We start from the raw sequence: 20865 nt of genomic DNA, 5'->3' as shown, positions 1-20865 counted from the left end.
TACACTTTTATTGATCTTTTAGGCAGTTTCTTTTGTGAAGTTCCATTTCTTGGATTTTTTTCATCTGGTAGAATCCTTTTGTCATTCATGAAAGTTTTACCTATTTTCTTCCAGTCTGACTTATCCCCCCCTTTTTCCCTCAAGATAGGTCTCACTGTATAGCTCACTGTATAGTTAGACTTGGATGGATTACGCTGTGCAGGCTGGGCTCGAACCTTTCTAAGTCTTCCTGTCTCAGCCTCCTTAATGCTGAGATGTCACATGGGAGCCACCATGCCTGGCTCATTAGCCTCCTCACTAACTTTTATTTTTAAATAACTTCTTTAATTTTATTATGAGCATTGGTGTGAGGATGTCAGATTTCCTGGAACTGAAGATACAGACAGTTGTGAGCTGCCTGCCATGTGTGTGCTGGGAATTGAATCTGGGTCTTCTGAAAGAGTGGCCAGTACTCTTAACTGCTCACTCATCTCTCTAGCCCCAGCCTTTTCTTTCAGTGGTATCTAACATTGTTTATTTAATTAGCTCATGCTTTCTCTAGAGTTCACCAATGTGTTGACTTTTTAATAAATCAGATATGCAAGTTAATTGTTTTTGTTCATGTTAAATTACTCGTAAATATTGTTTCTTTGATAGTAAGCCTTTGACATCTACTGAAATCATTTTCATACAGTTTTAATAAAACAAAGAACTAACCCACCAACAACCTTGTGCTTTTAATGAGATTAGTTTAATTTATGGAACAGTAAAATTCACATCTCTATAATACTGACTCTTCTGACCCATGAACATTTTATATTTCATAATCATTGTAGTTTTCCTCTACATTTTATGATTGGGCAAATCTTCCTTTGTTTTTTGTTAGTTTTTTTTTCTAAAGTTGTTGAACATTTTAATATTTTTTTCCTTCCTCTGGTATCACTATATAGCCCTGGCTATCCTAGAACTCACTATGAGAACCAGGTTGGTCTCGAACTTATCAAGATCTGACTATCTCGACCTCCTCACTGCAGGGATTAAAGGTGTGTGCCAACTAGGCTGGCATTATTTTTATTAATATTTTTTTGGGGGGGGAAGTTCTTGTAATGTAGCTTAGATTGACCTTGAGCTCCTCTTTCTTCCCCTAACTTTTTGAGATTAATGTGTAGCTCACTGATTATTTTCCACTGAATTATTTCTGTTTTATCTTCCCAATATGAACATTTACCTGGTGGCATGAATTTTCCAGAGAGCACAGCTTTCATTCCATGTTACATGATAATGATACATCATATTGTTATTATTCAGTTTCCTTCCGTCATCCTTCCCAGTCTACCCGTGCCAAAGCTTCTCTCTTCCCCTCTCTCCTTCCCTTCGTGCTTCCCATTGGCTGTGCTGAGAATTGAACCCCTGGCTCCACGCATACTTAGGCAAGTATTCTTCTACTGATTGACAGCCCCATTCCTCTTCAACATATTTTGAAAAAACTTACTTAGGTTTTCAAGTATTTAGAAGATATTCCAGATTTTTTATTTTATTTTTACTATTTTAAGTTATTTCTTTTTAAAATTATGTGTATGTTGAGGGTAGGGTCTGGACGTGTGTGTGTGTGTGTGTGTGTGTGTGTGTGTGTGTGTGTGTGTGCCTACCCCCTGGACTTTGGCGTTGTGGTCAGTTTTGAACTACTTGACATGGGTGTGGGAACCAAACTCAGGTCGTTTGCTAGCTATTTCATGCTCTTATCCACTGAGCCATCTTTCCAGTCCAGCTCTCCAGATTTTAAAGTAGTTGGTTTTATGTTGCTTGTTGTGTGTTCCAGATTTTGCTCTCAGTCATTTATTTCATTAGGACATTTTCAGCACATCTGGGTTTGTTCAGTCTTTGAAACCTCGCTTTGTCCCCTTGGAGGAGACACCTGTCCTCCAGATGCTGCTTTCTTCTTTGTAATGTCTACAGTGTGGCCCTTCAGTTATTTAGGCTTGACATCACTACTATAGACTATATGTTTATCTGCTTTTCATTTTCAGTCTTATTTTTACTTTAAATTTTTTGAGGTTGTAGTTTAGGTTCATAGAAATCAAAATTGTCTGCCTGATCAGCTGCTGTACCATTATTCGTATCTCCCTCTGTTCCCGTTGTTTTTTACTCCCAAGGTTGCTATAAACCATATAAATACAAACTTTCGCCTTAGGGTTGTCATGCTGTTTTACCCACAATTTTTTATAGTCAAACATAATACATCTGTTTATTTGTGTTCATTTGCATGTTTCTCAGAGACTGTGTAAAGGTCAGTGGACAACTTGCAGGAGTGAGTTCTCCCTGCCGTGTGTCATGTGGGTCTCCAGGTATTGAATTTAGGTCGTCAGCTTGGAGGCAACTATCTTTACCTACTGAGCCATTTTGCCAGCCGTTTACTTTTAATTTTCTCTTGTTCTTGTTTTGAATGTTTTTCAAGAACAGAGAAAAAGATTTAAAAAATCTGTTTCACAGCCTTTCTACTTTTCTTTAGTGGCATACTGGTCCACAAATCTGTTTGAAGCCTCATTTCCTCTGAGTTTGCTTTCTTTATTTACTGGTATTTTGTTGGATTGTATGTTATATGAGCTTGTTTTTTTCTATTAATTTTATACATTTTTTCTGTTACATTAGCAGTTATCCAAGAAATTATAACCTGTCTCCTTGATTAAACAATGTTGAATAAAACTTTCTTCCTCCCACTCTCTCTCTCTCTCTCTACCTACCTACCTTCCTTCCTTCCTTCCTTCCTTCCTTCCTTCCTTCCTTCCTTCCTTCCTTCCTTCCTATTTGCTTATTTGTTTGAGACAGTCTCTCATTTGCCCAGATTGGCCTTGAACTCATTGTGTAACTGAGGATGACTGAGCTGATCTCCCGACCACGTCCCAAGTGCTGAGATTATAGACCTGTGCCAGCACACTGAGGAAATGGGATGCTTTTAAATAAGCTGTCGGGTTCCAGCTGCTCTCAGCAGGAAGCTAGCATTACCTATCCTGTAGTCACCAGAGGCACGTGTTTTGGTATGTGTTTACCATGGATAGTTTATAGTTTTTGCTCTTGGGCCCATCTCAGTTTTATATCTGTGGTTCCCATTATGTCTTGCTGTGCCTAATCTATAAATTAAGTTTTATCATAGGTTTGTGTATTGTCTAGGGATAAGCATGTATATATATATAGCTTGGTGTGCTGCCTTGGAACATAGCCCTTGGATAAGAGAAGACTACACTGAATAAAGATTAAACTAATCTGTACATGCCCTTGTATGTGGAGTTAGTGAATTTAATAAAAGTTTTTTACTTCTAGGACACTCTCTGCAGTAATAACAAGTTTCTGGAATATGAAAACACACTGTCTGGTGGTGGAGACTCTGTCCTTAGAATAAGCACCATTGCGTCAGCCATTGCAGATGTGTCACTGAGTACCGATCCTGCCCAGCTCGTTGCCATGATGAAGGCACTCACAAATAAAAGAGGCAAGACTTTTCAGGATGATGAGAGACATGACTGTTCCGTCATCTCGCATTTCTTACCTAATGATTTAGAAAAAAGTAACAGATCCAACGCATGTGATATGGAGAAATACCTTATACAAACAGAACTGAGTAGCTGTGAAGGAGCCCAGGGGCCCTTCTCCACAGCAGACACATCTGACATTTGGGATTTATCTGTGCCCGAGCAGCAGACTGTTCAAGACATGAATATGGTGAACGCTTGTGCTACGAATACAAGGGAGGCAGAAGTAGATACAGCAGCTATTTTCCGTGGTGAAAATATAGAGAGTGATACTCAAGAATCACTTAGAACAATAACTTCTTCAAATTCAGTTCTTACAAACATAAGCGAGAATAGAAACACAGCCATGCGGAGGGTGACGTGCTCTGCTGACGAATTACTGGATATGCAGAACAGTGAGGGAGCTGCCTCAGTTTCCATTCCAGCATCCAGGAGTGACTCATCACTAAGGAAGCCCAGAGTACCTTCCTTCAGCATTGCAGAACAATGTGAAGAAATACAAGATAACATAGACCAGGGAAGGAAGAAGGAGTGTGTCAGTGAGACAGGCAGCGGTGACAAGCACGTCACCTTTGAAGACACTCACGGAGTCTTACCTAAAAGTGTCGGTAAGTGAGCGACTGCTCACAGTGCAGATGTGTGGAGTGAGCGACTGCTCACAGTGCAGATGTGTGGAGTGAGCGACTGCTCACAGTGCAGATGTGTGGGGCGACTGCTCACAGTGCAGATGTGCGGGGCGACTGCTCACAGTGCAAATGTGTGGAGTGACTGCTCACAGTGCAGATGTGCGGGGCGACTGCTCACAGTGCAGATGTGCGGAGTGACTGCTCACAGTGCAGATGTGTGGGACTGCTGTTTGGTGCTGTTTTCTGTTCTTAGTGGAGAATACACCTTTCTTGTAGATTTGCAAACCGCCTCTCCTGACAGTGGTAAATCTGGCTCTCAGGACCAGGAGAGCTTCAGACTGTCTATGTCACCACTCAGTCATTCTTCTCCCAGTGAGATTTCTGGAAACCTCTCAGGGTAAGTGCTTACCTCAACCTTATTTTTGATATTTATTTCTATTATTTGGGAATTTCATGTAGGCATATAATGTTTTGATCAGATCACCCCCTACTTAATTATTAATTTAAAAATTTTACACTATGCATAGGAAAATTAAATTATAAAAATATCAAAAAGAAGAAAAATCTCTTATTTTTAGGTTCATTTATTAAAGGTAGTACCTAAAATACTTCGAATTTCCTTACTTCAGTTGTTTCCTCACCTTAGTTTATACTGTGAAAGGGTCTTTGACAGAGCCTACAGCTCAGCTCCTTTTTGTCCATTTAAGCTAGTAAGCTTTGGGCAGCAAACTCCTTTGAGTTCTCTAATCCATTCCCCATAATACATTGTAGATACATACTGTCACACTGATGAGTTTTTGTTCATTTTCATTGTTGTTATTTTTCTTTACGTGGGTGCTGGGGATTCAAGCTCAGTTCCTCATGATTGCCTGCAAGCAATTTACCCACTGAACCCTTTCCCCAGAGAGGAAAAAGTTTATCCCAGCTTGCCCTGCCAGGTTACAGACAGGACCTCACTGAGGGAAGTCAGGGCAGTAACTCAAGGCGGGAACCCTGTGAATGCTGAGTCTCTGACAGAAAGAGTCATGCTTAGCTAGCCTTCCTTAGCTAGTCTATGCCTAGGGATGTGCCATTTAAGACAGTGGAGGTAATTCCTCACAGACATACCCACATACCAACCTGTTAAACATAATTAAGACTTTGTTCAGGTGATTCTAGACTATGTCAAGTTGTCAGTTTAATGCTAACTGGGACAGGGACTGTCATGGTTTATTCAGTTTTTCTAGTATATTGTTCAGTATATCATTTATGTTTTACTATCTTTTTTTGTTTTTTATTTTTATTTTTTTTTTTGAGACAAGGTTTCTCTGTGCCCTGGCTCTCCTAGAACTCTCTGAGGACCAGGCTGGCCTCTAACTCACAGAGCTCTGCCCACCTCTGCCTCCAGAGTGCAGGGATTAAAGGTGTGTGCTGTCATGTCCAGCTCTAGTGTCTTACTATCTTTTAAAGATTATTTTACTTCATGTGTATGAGTATTTTGATCACACATGTAAGTGTACCGTATGTACCTGTTGCTTGAGGAGGCCAGAAGATGTCAGAACGCTGTAGAGTTCTGGGCAGTTGTGAGCTGCCGCGTGGTGCTAGGAATTGGGCTGCAAGTACAGCCGGTGCGCTTAACCTCTGGGCCGTCTTTCCCGCCCCATGTTTTGCTATTTTAATAACATTGAGATGAACAGTTTTCCTCTAATTTTTAATTCTGTAAATGTTCTTTGGTGGCTTCATAAGAGATTGTTCAAGTGTTTTCTCTGTTGACAGATACTAATAAATGAGCACATTTGAGTAGCTACCGAAATCTCAGAGCTGTCTTCTTCTCAAACTGTCTTTTTTTTTTTCCTTTTGAATTCAGGCATTATTTCTGAAAAAATATTTTCCTTCTTCATTTCCTTCTGCCCTTAGGAGGGAATTCACATGATACATTTGTGGAATAAATTTAAAAATTTTTAAATTACACTATCTGTGGGAAGGTGCATATGCCTCAGTGCGTGTGTAGGCTCAGAGGGCAGTGGGTAGACGCTGGTTTTCACCTTCCACCGTGTGAGTCCTGGGGGCATCAAACTCAGGCGTCGGGATGCTTGGCAGCAGGTGTTGCAGAGCCATCTGAGCAGTGCCCCCAGGCTGTGTCGTGCAGCTTTCTTCCCTTCCTCCCATGTGGGCGGAAGGCTCTGACGTGGCTAAAGTAACAGCAGTGTGGGCGCATGCACGTGCGCGGTCAATAGATGAGGGTTTCATAACAAGGCTGTCTTTATCATTTTGCTTTTTATTTTTATTTTTATATTTATTTATTTATTTGTATGGGTCCTAGTAATCGATACCCAGGTGTTGTTTTTGTTTTTAAGCACCATCTGCCACTGTCCCACATCCTTAGCCTTCTTCCATTGGATTTTTTCTTAACTTAATATATTGTGAGTATCTTTCTGAGCCAGAGGATGGTACTCAGCACCATGGTTTAGGGTTTTTGTTTTTGTTGTGTGTTAGCAATGAGAGTAAGCATTCTGCCATTGACTTGTATCCTCAGCCTCACAGCATGGCTTTTGGTGGTCAAGAGTGTTTTGTTGTCCTCTTGTGTCATGTTTTGCCCCGTCCCGCAGGGCAGTCAGCAAGGGTCTGGGGTCCACCTAGGAGAGAATGGGGGGCAAGAGATGCAAAGAACAGACAGCAAGTCAAGAAGTCTGATCAAGCTGACAATTTTTAATTTTTCTGAGGCAGAAGATATACTGGTAGAAGCAAGATGTGGGTGGGGAGGGGTTAGGTAACCACAAAAGAATGGCCAGGATACTGGCTGGGTAAATCGGCCAGGGTGGGGAACAGTAGGGTGGGTTGCTTAGTGACCTGACCACCAGATTTATTCTACTGAGTTCAAGCAGAACTGCAGCTGCAGGCGTGGGTAAGGCTGATGGCCTTCGGTCTAACATGAAGACTGCATTCAGCATCTTGAGGCTGCTCCCAACAATGCTTTAGCTCATCCTACTGTATTATCAAAAATATTCCTTTGTGAAGTGTTTTATATTTATCATTAATTTTTTCTTTCTGGATGAATTTCTTAAGTACAGAATATCTGAGTCAAGGAGCTTTTTCTAGGTGCTGCTTTATCTGTTTTTATATTTTATTACCTTATCTGTGTATTTTCTGTGCTTTTGCTCTTTGAGGATAGAGACTTCTTTTTAAACTGGTTTTATTAATTGCTGTTTGTCAGGTACACAATAAATTTTTATTGAGTGAATAGCTAATTGTTATGTGTCTGTATATGGTATTTACTAATGAAAACAAGGCCAGGTAGGTCAATAGCAGGAATATAACTGATCATTTTCATTGAAGATAGTAAGCCGGTGACCGGGTTTCTTCAGGCTTATAGACAGACAGGAATGGTCGTTTGCGTACAGAACCTAACACACGCCTGTATTTTTCTTTCAGATGTGCTCTGGAATCTCTTGATTCAGCTTGTCACCAGAGGCTCCACTTAGAGAGTGACTTGTCCCAGTTGGCATGTTCCCATGCTGACATGAGCAGGCTGACTTATGTGTCTGGACAAGAAAACACCCTTCCTGTTACAGCTGCTGATGAAAGCTCAGAGGACCACAAGGTGGGTGGCACTTGGACTGTTTCTTTAGTACGGCCTTGAGACCAAAAGTATGACTCAGATTGGCGGTCTGCTCTGTTTAATTTCTGTGCTGTTCTATATCTTTAGACTGAATTAATGTATTTGTATGTATATGTATGTATTTGTACTGTGTCTCTACTTGGCTCCTGCCCACTTCAAAAGTAGTATCTTTGACCACGGTTGAGAGCAGCATTGACCCACAGGGAACATAAGTATTTAGGAGGCGCTTTGGCGACATCAGCACTAGTAGTAGGTCCCTTAGGGCCTGTGGCCTCCCTAGCTGTGCGCTTTTGACCAGGATTACGGTATCAGGTATGACTTCCTTCCCTTGGAGATGCCCGCAAATTCAGTTAGAAGGCATTTGGTTACCTCAGTAACTGTTAGGCTACTGTTGCCTCAATGAGTGCTTCTCTCTTGGTAGATCAGTATTATAGCAGATAGGGTCCCACTGTGTGAACCCATTGATGACCTTCCTCCTGTGATTGGCATAATATCTTTCAGTGTGAAGGTTAACTAATAGGGAGGGAGTTTCCGGGTCAGGTGTAGGCTCTGCAACCGAAGTCCGTTATGTCTTCAATGATGGCGCTTATCATCTGCTTGTGGTGAGCAGCCAAGAGCAGTGGCCATAGCCTGTGTTGTTTTGGGAATCTTTAGGATCTTCCTGACCATTAACTCATAGGAAGGTATTTCTACACCTGGCACTGGAATTTTCACACCCATATCTTCTAGAAGAAGCATTGTTCATCCACGCAGGGTACCTCCACTCAAACTCCTTTTAAGATAAACTTACATTTTTAATTAGCTTACAAAGCAGTGGGTTTCCATAAGCTTTTGGTATACATTTTTAGTTTAAAATAATCCATTCCTGTCCCCTGTCCCCGTCTCTCTTCTCAACATGGTGTTTAACTGCCAAATGATGGGGCCTCTCTGCTGCTTTCTTGGGTTTCTAGCCCTCTCTAATCTGATTTTCTTCATCCTTGTGAAGGCTTGTGGTGTGAAGTCAGTGCTTATCACATAGTAATTTACTCCTTGAGGACTTTTTTTTTGTTACTATTAGTAATTGACCAATAATCTGGTTTTTCTGTATATCTTTGTTTTTAAAGCTTTGGCTTGGGAGCAGCCTCCAATGCAACCAGAAATAAGTGAGAGTTATATTCTCGAGTTTAGTTCTAGAGCGTTCATTTTGCAGATCTATAGCTCTTAATCCTCAGGCTGTACATTATGAAGAAATAATAAAAATAACCATTCTGGAGTTTAGAAGTTAGAAAAGGCTTAGTATTTACAAAAATTAGTATCTTTACCTCGAAGCATATTCAGTTATAGTGTATGGGAGGCTTGGGCGCTGGCTTTGCACCCACCCAGCCTCCTCTCCATACTGCTCTATAGCTTGTCCGCCCCCGTCATTTACTAAGTTATATTAGTTTATAAAGTTAACAGAGAATCCCTAATTTGAATAGTGTTAGATGACTTTGGTTCCTTAGGTCAGTGTTTTAGCTGTAATTGGTGTGTGCCTTTTATTTCCTTCCTGCTGTAAGACTTTTTATACAGCAATAGGTGTGGTTTACTTGGGTAAACCTGCATTTTATATTTGCAGATACTTTCCTTTGTGCACTGTTTCAGGACACCATGTAGATTGCACATTGAGATTTATACCAGCATTGTTTGAATCTGTTATATTTTATTTAATTTATGGATTATTAAAGAAACAAAATTTGTCACATTCAGAGTGATCTCACCAGTGAGCTGAGTACCACAATTGTTCGAGCCAGTCCCACCCCACCAGAGGAACAAACTGTGGAGAAACTAAGGGACAAAATTCCAGGTCAGAATGCAGAACAAGTATCACTGCCATGTGTTACCCAGAGCAAGTCTGGTTTAGGAAACATGACAGAAACTCTTTCTCTGAGGAACGGATTTGAAGATGGAGAACCTAACTTTACATCCAGTCAAAATATTTCTTCCAAAAGTGGGAAACCCTTGGAAACTGGTAAGAAGGAGTCAACATCTAGCTCCAGTGAGCAGGATCTGATTGGCCAAGCTCTCCTGAACAAGGCAGGTCTAAATCACCAGTCTGGGCCAGTCATACTGAACCTCCCTGTATTGAGCCAGAAGACTGTGGATCAAAGTCAAAGATTAACATCTACTTGTCTGTCAACTGCCAGCAGTGAATCCAGCAGCCAGATTCCCAATCTGGGCACCTCTGGAAACCAGCATAATCCTGCACCCCACATTTTGGCTCATGCTTCTGTTGCTAAGGTGCAGAACCAGCCTGCTGTGTGTCCTACTCTCTGGACTGGACATCCTGTATACACAGCTCCTGGGGCCCCACAGTATTTGGGGCCTGTCTCTTCGTCTGGGAATGCCACCTTGTCACAGTGCCATGCAGGCATGCAGGTCTGTGGGATTTCAGGGTTCTCTCCTTATCCTTCTGTTGCATCAGAACATTTGGCTTCCGGCGTGTATTTAGGACCAAATCTTGCCTCTGGATTGATGGCGCCCTCTTCTGTTTATAACAAATGTTCTACTGCTGTACACCAGAACTTGCTTAGTACAGCAAAGCCATTTCCTGTGCAGTCTGTTGGTACAAACTGTGAAACTGAACCATGGGACTCAGGGATGTCTGGATTTGGTAAGATGCATTTTCTTCTCCAATATTGCTTGTGTTACTACCTGAAAGTTGAATTTTTTTCAAATGGGTCCATTTGTTTCAGAAATGTTGGTTGGAATTAATTTCTTTAATATTTTTAATCTTTAAGATTTATTTATGTGTGGGTGTCTTTATGAGTGTATGCACATATACATGTGCAAGTGCCCAGAGAGGCTAAAAGAGGATCTTGGATCTCTTGGAGCTGGAGTTGCAAGTGATTGTGAGCTGCCTGATCTGGGTGCTGGGATTTGAATTTAGGTCCTCATTATAGAGCAGCAAGTCCTCTTAACTGCTGAGCCAGCTCTCCAGCCCCCTCTCTGTAGTTATTTATTTTTTTCCTTTTTAAAAACACAGGATTTCAGATTGGCTTACACTTACTATGTAGGGAAAATGACCTTGAGCTTTTGAACTCAGTGTCTCCATCTCCCCAGTGATGGGATTATAGGCATGCATCACACAGCTTATTTTGGGTTATTTCTTAAAAGCTCTTCTTTCCTCTCATATTGAGAGCTTCAGAATGTTTCTATGAAGGGGTTACTGAAGTTGGCTTAGAACAACAGTGAATTGTGTGCTGGTAGTTGGTAGTTTCCTAAGTCTTGTCCTGATGTTTCTTTTCCTGTCCTTGCTTTTGTGATTCTCCTAATTAGGAACATTTCCCAGAACGAGTGAGTTCTCTTCCACTGGTTCTCCCGAGGGTGACATAGTGAGAGTGAGGGAGTGGACTCTGCTCTCCTGCACAGCCTCCTTACTGATGACAGACATTGGCTCTGTGGGGCTGGGGATTGTACATACAGCCCACCTGAGTGTGAGGATAGAGACAGGGCTGAAGACAGTGCTGTGAAGACGCTGTAGCCGGGCACAGCTGGAGGCAGAGCCTCTGGAGCTTCTCGTCTCCTGTCAGTGGCTATAACTTGGGAGGGAGACAGGGAATGACAGCAGCGACAAAGATCTGTCTCCGTAAATTTGCTGAGCTTGGTCAGCTTTACTTGTGTTGCGCTATTTGTTTTTTCCAGAGATTGTTGGTAACTTCCACTGAGCCCTTTATGTCAAGAATTCTTACACTCGGGACTTTTATTCTATAGCTCTTGTAATCGTTTCCTTTTAAACAGTGGTGCTTTTAGTCAGATGCTCAGTGCAACTTGCATTTACTCTCATGCAGGGAACGCCAGAGTACCTGAGGAACTGCGGTTTCCTCATGCTTGCTGTGTGGGTATTGCCTCACAGACCCTCCTTAGTGTCCTCAACCCAACCGACTGTTGGCTACAGGTCAGCATCAAAGTTCTCAGTGTCTGTGTGAACGGTGAGAAGGTAAGTTTCCTGTGTCATCTCATTGGGCTTCACTGGTGCACTTGGGTTAAAACCTTAATCCATTTCTCCTTCCCCGCTCCTCCTCCTGCAATGACCACTCTGAGACACATTATTAAATGTGTAGGCCGTGCGTTGGCTCGTCCCTGGCTAGCTCAGAGCTTATTTAATCCATTTAAACTAGTCTATGTCTTCTGCGTGGTTCCTTACCAGTCCTTCAGTCCTGGTCCTCTTCTTCCTTTGAATCTTTCTCTTATCTATCCTGAGTTTAGTTCCCTTCCATCTCCTTTTATTCTCGCTCTCTTTTTCAGAATTCCCTCTCTTCCTGCCAGTGTCTCACTTCTTATGTCCTGCCTCAGCTCCAGGCTTTTTTATTGACAGCTGTTGCTTTTGAGAGATTCTCTACACACATTAGTAACGTGCTTGCCTTCCCTCTTACTCTCCTTAGAAAAAGAGCAGAGTACTTCTGTCTTTTGATAATTCCGTACACATGGACCTCCCCTAACTATTCCTAAAGCCTCTCCTCTTTTTTTTCCTTTTGCTAAGTGATTAAATTTTTTTGAAAGTTTTTTTAAGGTTTATTTATTTTTATGCATATAAGTGCTTTGTCTGTCTGTCTGTGCACTAAAACTGTGCAGCGGCCACAGAGGGAAAAAGAGGGTGTCAGATCCCTTGAACCTGCAGTTGAAGACAGCTTTGAGCTGTTATGTGTGTGCTGGGCCCTGAACTTAAGTCTGCTGCAAGAGTGTTCTTAGCCACAGAGACATCTCTATAGCTCCCCTTCTGAAAGTTTTTTTTTGGAGTTTTAGACTGTTCTTTGATACATGATTCTACATGTGTATGATCCACCCTGATCACTGTCTGCCCTCCCTATCTCGTCTTCCTCTCACCTTGTCATTCTCTTTCCCCTTGCAGGTCCCTTTCCTATATTCATGTTGTTTTGTTTTGTGTGTGTTCCACTGATGTTAGCTGAATGGTGTGTGACCGCAGGTTTAGAACTATCCATTGATACCTGTAGAGCTCATGCTAGGTATATAGCTAAAGGCAATCTATGGGTAGCCAACGATAGTTGAGCAGGGAAAGGTAGAGCCCTATGAAGACCTCCCCAGTTCATGATTGGTCTTATAGGCCAGTCCCATACAGGCCCAGGTCAGTCAGGCAGCTGTGGCTGCTGTGAGGTCAAGTTTGCAGTGGCATGCCTGGAAGAGAGTAGGTTTCAGCCTTTCTTCCCATTCGCTGAACCTTAGGGGGATTGGTAAAAATGTCCTTCCTGTTTAGGGCTGAGATCTCAGCTGTCTTTTATTCTGAGCACCTTGAGCAGCGATGAACTTTTCATTGGTCACTGCTCTCTGCAAGGAAAGCTTCTCTGAGTAAGGCTAAAGACAGCATTTGTCTCTGGTTTAAACCTGAATATAGCATGTGGTTTGGTACCGTGTTTAGCTCAGCTAAACAGTAGTAGTGAGTTCTCCCGGAGGACTTAGGACCTCCCTCATGATGAGGTTATCTGGTTTACAGTACTTGGTATGAATTTCCTTTTATTAAGCAGGTCTCAGGTTCAATCTGAAGTGGTTATTACCTACTAACAGTCATGCCGCTATTGCATGGGTGGCCACATCTTGTGCTTGAGCTCAAGTGCCTCTACCCACTGAGTCATCTTACTGGCCGCAGTTTTGGCTTTGTTTCTTTTTCTTTTTAAGCAGACTGCCTATGTTGTCCTACCTGGCCTGCAGCTTTCTATGCATAGCAGTATATCAGATTGCCAATCATTTTTTTTTGTGTCATCCTCTAGTGATTGCCTTCTAAGTGTTAGGATAAACAATAGATATATATCACCATGCCTGGCCTTTTCACTCCCTGACTTATGTCTGTGCTGTTCCCGTCTCTCTAGCATATATAGAAATACAAACACGATTCTTTTATTTCCTGTTTATAAGTGGTGGGTATGTACAGAGCCATGGCATGTAGCAGACACATGTGGGCTGTAGTTAATTCACTCTGTTTGTTGTGAGCCTCGGTCTCATGTACTTCCGGTCAGTTCAGACTTGCTAAGTAGGATGACACTAGACTTTGGATCTCCTTCTTTCCACCTTCAGAGTGCTGGGATTAATACGCAGACATTATTATGCCTAGCTTTTTTTTTTTTTTTCCTTAAATCTTTGTTGCCCACATAGAACTTGAATGAACCTAAATGAACAATTTTGGATCGGGGTTTGTTTGTTTGTTTGTTTCTTTTTTTTTTTCCAGAGCTGAGGACTGAACCCAGGGCCTTGCGCTTACTAGGCAAGCGCTCTACCACTGAGCTAAATCCCCAACCCTGGATCAGGGTCTTTTTTACTTCGTTTTTTTTTTTTTTTTTTGTTTTTTTTTTTTTTTTTTTTTCAGAGCTGGGGACCGAACCTAGGCCTAGCGCTCGCTAGGCAAGCTCTACTGCTGAGCTAAATCCCCAACCCCCAGGGTCTTTTTTAAACTCCTTGTTGTAACAGCATTTGCATTGTAACACATTTAAATATATTTTACATTTTTCACCAGTTTTAAACTTATTAATCATTATTTCTTATTTATAAAGCCTGTTAATTTGCATTTAGCACTATTATTTTAATTTCTGGGTGCTTAGAGTTCAGTAGAGTACAATTGAATATAAACTATTGAATATATTAAGGAAAGAAAGAAAAGAACTAAGGCACTTATTTGGGCCTAATCTTCATTTGGTAGGAGGGATATTGTTAGTTTATCTGCTGATTTTCTTATATGATCTTATGAAATCCATTGAAACAATAGCTTTAATGTCTAGCAAGGATCTCACATAACCAACTCCAGCTGCTATCGAGAGATTGTGAATCTTTCTTCACTCTGATGGGAGCAGGGCCAGCAGCTTCTGCTGGGGTGTGTGTAGGCTTCCTTGCTGCTACCTGCCAGCCAGCACTGGGCGGGTTTCCTCCCTTTCTCCTCTCACCACCCTGATTTACCTGGTAAAATAACATTGTTTCTATCTTAGTTTCTTTTCCTGTTGTGTGGTAAAATGCCCTTGACTCTAACAACTTAGCAGAGAAAGGGTTTGCTTTGGGTATGGTCGTCATGGCAGCAGTTTAGGCAGGAGGAGCTTGAAGCAGCTGGCTGCATCATATCCTTAGTCTTCAAGCTGCTACTCCACTCTCTCTCCACATGTCGTCCAGGATCCCAGACAGGGAACGAACGGTACCACCTACAGTGGGTGGGTTTTCCTACTTCAAATAAAGAAAGGAAGATAATCTCAGGCACATCCAGAGGCCAATCTGCCAGGTAGCTTTTGTAGTTGACAGCGTCAACCATCACTTCTGCATCCTGTCTCTTACTTTCCTCACTTTCTCATCTGTTGCCAGATCATTTAATGAGATAAAGTAAAATGATGGTGGGAAGCACTGTAGGTGGGAGGTGAGAGTTGACGCAGCATGTAGAAATAGAAGTCATATCCTAAACAGGCTTCTGGGGCTGAGGATTACTTCTCTGAGTAAAGGCATAGGCAAATATGTTCACTTTAAAGTCTACTAGAGTATATATAGTTCTTATGTAGTGAGAATGGATATTTCACTTGGAGATGCAGGTGTGGAGGTCAAAGGTCAAAGGTAGGCATTGGTTTTCTCCTTTACCATGTGAGTTCCACGGGTCAAACTCAAGTTGTTAAATTTAGTATTCAGTACCTTTTACCTACAAGTCCTTACCAGCCATCAAAAAGCCTTTTGCTTTTGGACTGATTATACCTTTCAATTAGTGAGTTACAAGAGTTGACTATGTTTTAAACATATAATGAAGGTCTAGATTTCATAGTTGGACTAAAAAAGAATTTTAAACCTGATGATTAACCTCAAAAGGGAAAGCCATTTCTAACATACTACCTTGCTCTATTTACAGGTGGATCTTTCAACACAAACCTGTTTGGTTTTCAAGAATAAAGTTGTAATAAGACCTCATGCCACAGAAGAGATAAAAATTCTTTTTATCCCCACAAATTCTGGAATTTTCAGATGTACGTTTAGTGTTGCTTCTTGGTCATTTTCAGCAGATGCTGATACAATAGCGCAAGCAGAAGCCCTGGGGAGCAGAGTCACCCTCACTGCCATTGCTGAAACCCCTGTCATTGAGGTAGGTATCCATGAGCCTCATTCGCCAGCGTTTGCTACAGGAAGAGCCTGGCGGCAGACGTGTCAAAAGTTTCAAGCTAAATCTTAGTTGTCTCTTAAAGTTTATCTGTTTAGACTTATTTACTTTCATGTCTATGAGTGCATATCCGCGTGTGTATATATGCCCCACATGTGTGCCTGTATAGGTTAGAGGCGAGTGTTGGGCTCTTCTGGAACTGAAGTTACAAATTGTGAGCCACCATATGGATGCTGGGAATTGAATTAGCACTGGGAGAGCAACAAGTGTTTTAACCACTGGAACCTTAGTTCTTAGCCCGCCCTCCCTCCCTCCCTTCCTTTAAAAAAAAAAACCATACAGGCTTTTATTTCATAGACCAAGATGGCCAGAATACCCACCTGCCTCTGCCCCACTAATACTGGATGAAAGACGTGCACTACATTAAGCCCTTACATTCTTATTCCAGGATTTGAAGCTACTGTGTTTTTTAAAATAGGAGCTATGAATAGACTTACTAAAGGGATTGTAGAGCATCACAGTAATCTGTTTTCTATGATTGCTCTTGTATACATGCTTAGCAGAGTTCCAGTGATTCTTTTCTTCCTCTTCCTCATCTTTCTTTTGTCTTCCCATGTTGGGATAACGACCGTTAATTAGGTGATGTACCTGTTGAGATGAAGGGCTCTTGGTTAATTTGTCATTTTGCAAAGACACAGTGACTTATACTGTAAGCCAGAGGTGTGGTGGGTGAGTGAAGGGCAAGGCAGCCTTCCTGAGAGACCAGACTTGGGAGAATCATTCAGAGATTTTCCATAGTTCATGTTTTCCAGGGGAATTAGTTCAGCATTTATTTTGTTGGAGATGGAGAAGGAAGTGAACTTGGAGATAGTCTTAAGAACTCCGTCAGGTCTGCTGTTTGCCATTGCTAGGTCTAGGTTTTAAAACTGATGGTACAAGGGGCCTGTTTTGGGCAATGTAGAATACACAGCTTTCTGCTTGACCATGCCCATTAGAAACCAGTTACTGTCCCTTTTCTTACTTGTGACAACCAAAAACATCTACACATTGTCAATTTTTGCCTGTTCAGATAGTGTTAAGGACCACGGAGACAGACATTTCTAATTGTCTGCAGGTCAGTACATCCCATGGTGCAAGGCTTTTGGACTTCCCTTGAGCAGCTTACATTTTTAGCAGATGTGAAAAATTATGACCACACAGTGTTTAAGGTCTCTATGTCATGCCACCAGTGGCTCACAACAGTGGTTACTTTGCATTGTGGAGCTGTGTTGGGTCCCAAACCAAGGGGCCTACTGTACTCACCTGGCATAGATCAGAAATGCCAATGTCTGTGAACTCTGAGAAGCACCAAATAGGTGTGATAAGGTGCAATAAGTCAGTGTAAACTAGGCCATTTGAGTTGCTGTCTTAGAAGCTGGGACTGACTGAAATGGGCCTTCTGTTTAAAGTCTGTTTTGACCAGTGTGGATCTTTCTATATCATTTCTCTTTTGTTTGTATTCCAGTTTCTCTTAACATCTTTTTGTTACAACATCTCTTTAAAATTCAGCCAGTTTTTCCCCTCCCTTTTCACGAGTCTTTATTATCCCAAGAGCATGTTGTGGAAATGCGAAGAAGGCATGAAAGGCTCTGTGCGTCTCAGCTGGAGCCAGTGCCAGTGCTGGTGTGGCCGAGACTCAGACTCTGATGTTCTTGTAAACAGTCTTTTGAAGTGTACCCATCCCTGGGAAGGTTCCCTGTTGTTTTTTGAACAGCAGGACAGAATTTTCAGGTGGTTTTAAAAACAATATTCCTAGATAGTCACTCTGAGTTTCAGGACTTTTTTTTTTTTTTTTTTTTTTTTGGTTCTTTTTTCCGGAGCTGGGGACCGAACCCAGGGCCTTGCGCTTCCTAGGCAAGCGCTCTACCACTGAGCTAAATCCCCAACCCCTGAGTTTCAGGACTTTTATGTATGGTGTTTACATTTTATTCCAGTTTTGCCCTGCCCACAAGGAGCCTAAAATATACTTACTACCTTGGGAAAGTGTCAAACTTCAACTGTCTTGGAGGTTAATTTGGACCTCTTGGCCTTCATTGTCCCTTGTGGAATTCAGCTCCCATATGCTAATATGTCTTTTATTCCCTTGTAGCTTCATAAACTACAAGAGAAATGTTTATGTGCTTTAAATATTGAATAAAGTCTCACCCAATATGTTAGGCTTTTCTCTGATGTTAAAAATAAACCAGTTTGCTACATCGTTATACACTTGTTTTTAACCTCTGATATGTCTATCATTTTAAATACTCTAGTCTTTGTATCAGACTGAATGTGAAATATACCGAGATCTCCATGAAGTTGTGAAAGGAATTAAGGAGTTAACCTAATGATAGGACTAATTAAGAGGAGATTTATGTTTTATAAAACGTTGGTTTCATTATAAGATCTAATAGTGTTTTCAAAGTAGCAGGAGCTACTTTGCCTTATTCTGAAGTAGTAGTATTTGGATACATGGCCTACTTTAAAAGAAGACTTTAACTCTTGGCTTTATAGCTAATAATGAAGTAAAATGGGAAATAGAATGGGAAAGCTTAGGTCTAAGTTTATCCATCATGTTGACTCTTAACTGTGGCTAAGAAAAGCACGTAGATAAGATCATTCATTAATAATAGGTTGCTTTTCTCACTCAGTCCTTTCTTCATACTTAGGTAGAAACAGAAAAGAAAGGCGTTCTGGATTTTGGCGACTTGACCTATGAAGGCTGGAAAGCGCTTCCTCTCAAGTTAATAAACAGGACACATGCTACTGTGCCAATCAGACTGATTATTAACGCTGTGAGTGCTAACCTAGAATTAGACACTACCTACAGAATATATTGAATATATTCCAATTACAGGCAGTGCTAGTATTCTTGGTTAATTTTTCCTTGTAAAAGTAAATTTTACTGTTAAAGAGCCTATTGCCAGCTATACTACTGTGATTGTGCTGAAACTGGCTTTTGTGTTCTGATCAGAACGCCTTAGCCTGGCGCTGCTTCGCATTCTCTAAAGAGCCCATTCGTGCCTCTCTGAAAGCTGCTCCGTACGCTGATGTGGTTGCCCAGCTAGTGACCCCGTCCGTAGTCAGTCACGTGATGCCTGCCAGTTACGACGGAAAGGTAAGTTGAGTCAGTTTGAGAGCCGGCTTAGGAGTAAAGAATAGTTGTAAGCTACTTTTAGCTCGTTGGGATTTCAGTCTTAATATACATTAAATTTTTGTTTTTCATTTCATAGGATCCAGAATTCCTGATAGTTTGGGTTATTTTCCATAGCCCAAAGAAAATCCTCACTTCAGGTGTCGTATTTTTGGGGGGGGGGGAGGTTATTCTATAATTTAACTTCAAATTTACAGTTTACTTTGTTAAATGACAGTATTTTAGGCTATTGCCAAGAATTTCATGTTGTTTGGAAAATGAGGAAGATGGCGTGATATTTTGGGTCGGACCTATGTAGATGTAGGTAATGTAAGTGAGGGCTGAAGGAACCCCATTTCCTCTCGACCTATCTCTCTGGTCATACCTATATTTGGATTGTGTCTTAGGCAGGGTTTCTATCGCTGCAAGGAAACATTACGAAGAAGCAAGGTGGGGAGAAGAGAGTTTATTCAGCCTACACTTCCACTTTCCTGTTCATCACCAAAGGAAGTCAGGGCAGGAACTCACACAGGGCTGGAACCTGGGGGCAGGAGCTGATGCAGAGGCCGTGGAGGGATGCTGCTTACCAGCTTGCTTCCTCTGGCTTGTTCAGCTTGCTCTCTTATAGAACCCAAGACCACCAGCCCAGGGACGGCACCACCCACAATGGGCTGGTCCTCCCCACTTGATCACTAATTGAGAAAATGCCTTACAGCTGGGTCTCATGGAGGCATTTCCTCAAGGGAGGCTCCTTTCTCTGTGATAACTCCAGCTTGTGTCAAGTTGACACATAAAACCAGCCAGTGCAGATTGTTTTAAAAGCCTTAACTGAGTTTTCTTTTTAATTTGTTTAATGCATTAATACTGTGTGTCTATGGGCATGTGTGTGTGAAGGTTAGAGAACAATTTTATGTTGTTGGTTTTCTCCTATGTCTATATGGGTTTTGAGGATCATACTTAGGTCATCAGACTTGCATGCCAATGGCTTTTACCCTGGTTCCTGAGTTTTCTTTGGACCCCTAAAGACATCCTTTTAGATGATTGGTGAGATTTGGGATCTGTTTACTGAACTAAAAAAGTAAACTTTTATAGAAATTCTAGGCTCAGCAGAAGAATTCTTGGCCAGAGTGGATATAGAAGTTGACAGCCCAAACCCTATCCCAGTTCTGAGAAGTGTGGACCTCCGAGCAAGGGCAGGAGTAGCTAGGATTCATGCTCCTAGGGACTCACAGGTATCCTCGTCTGCTCTCTATGCTATACTGATGTGTCCAGGTTGGTGTTTCTTTAACTGTGACAAGTTTTTTAATGCATTTTGCCCTGTAGACTATCTATTTGTTGGCTGATGTGAATTCCTCAACAAAGCAGCCCTTACCTTTGAAAAATGCTGGGAATATTGAAGTTTATCTAGATATAAAGGTAAGAATTTCTGCAAAAGTGTGGTAGTATTTGTGTCCCTTTCTTTCCAATGGCTGTTGTGTGGGCAACCTTGTCAGGATGCTATGGGAATTAAGATGAGAATTACCACCAGTGTTGTAAAAACTGAGAGTCACAGAAGACTGAAGCGTATGCTGTGGTTAATGCTGAAACCTAGTGCTTGAATATAAGGATGCTTGAGGAGTCGCTGAGAAGTTTGTGTGGCACCTGTGATTGTGTAGGAATGAGCAGGCTGCACATAAGGTTGATTTCCGAGATCCTGAGGTGAGTGAAGGACAGCGGTCAGCAATCAGAGATGGAGTAGGAAGAAATAGTCTTTTGGAAAGGAGTGAGACAAGTTAGGATTGTGATGAGCAAGAAGAAAGAGCAGCAGCGTGCCTGGTTAGTAAGAAGGGTGCCCTAGGCGCGAGGCGATGGCTCAGTAGTTGAAAGCAGTCGCTGCTCTTCCAGATGATCCAGGTTTGGTT

At 41.7% G+C, this 20865-nt stretch overlaps 1 protein-coding gene across 1 annotated transcript in view; it reads left to right on the top strand.

Moving 5' to 3' along the window:
* Cep192 (centrosomal protein 192) overlaps positions 1 to 20865 on the top strand; it is an 82744-nt gene that overhangs the window by 24215 nt on the left and 37664 nt on the right. Inside the window, exons 15-25 of the mRNA XM_032886256.1 lie at positions 3298 to 4114; positions 4409 to 4529; positions 7544 to 7712; positions 9456 to 10359; positions 11537 to 11685; positions 15571 to 15801; positions 18501 to 18626; positions 18806 to 18949; positions 19065 to 19125; positions 20057 to 20196; positions 20288 to 20380. Of these exons, the coding sequence (XP_032742147.1) occupies positions 3298 to 4114; positions 4409 to 4529; positions 7544 to 7712; positions 9456 to 10359; positions 11537 to 11685; positions 15571 to 15801; positions 18501 to 18626; positions 18806 to 18949; positions 19065 to 19125; positions 20057 to 20196; positions 20288 to 20380 (2955 nt within the window). The remainder of the gene's footprint in view (positions 1 to 3297; positions 4115 to 4408; positions 4530 to 7543; positions 7713 to 9455; positions 10360 to 11536; positions 11686 to 15570; positions 15802 to 18500; positions 18627 to 18805; positions 18950 to 19064; positions 19126 to 20056; positions 20197 to 20287; positions 20381 to 20865) is intronic.

This window comes from Rattus rattus, chromosome 15 (genome assembly GCF_011064425.1).
Source record: "Rattus rattus isolate New Zealand chromosome 15, Rrattus_CSIRO_v1, whole genome shotgun sequence".
Lineage (NCBI taxonomy): Eukaryota > Metazoa > Chordata > Mammalia > Rodentia > Muridae > Rattus > Rattus rattus.
The sequence above is the reverse complement of the archived record's forward strand: the minus strand, read 5'-3'. Positions and strand labels throughout refer to the sequence as shown.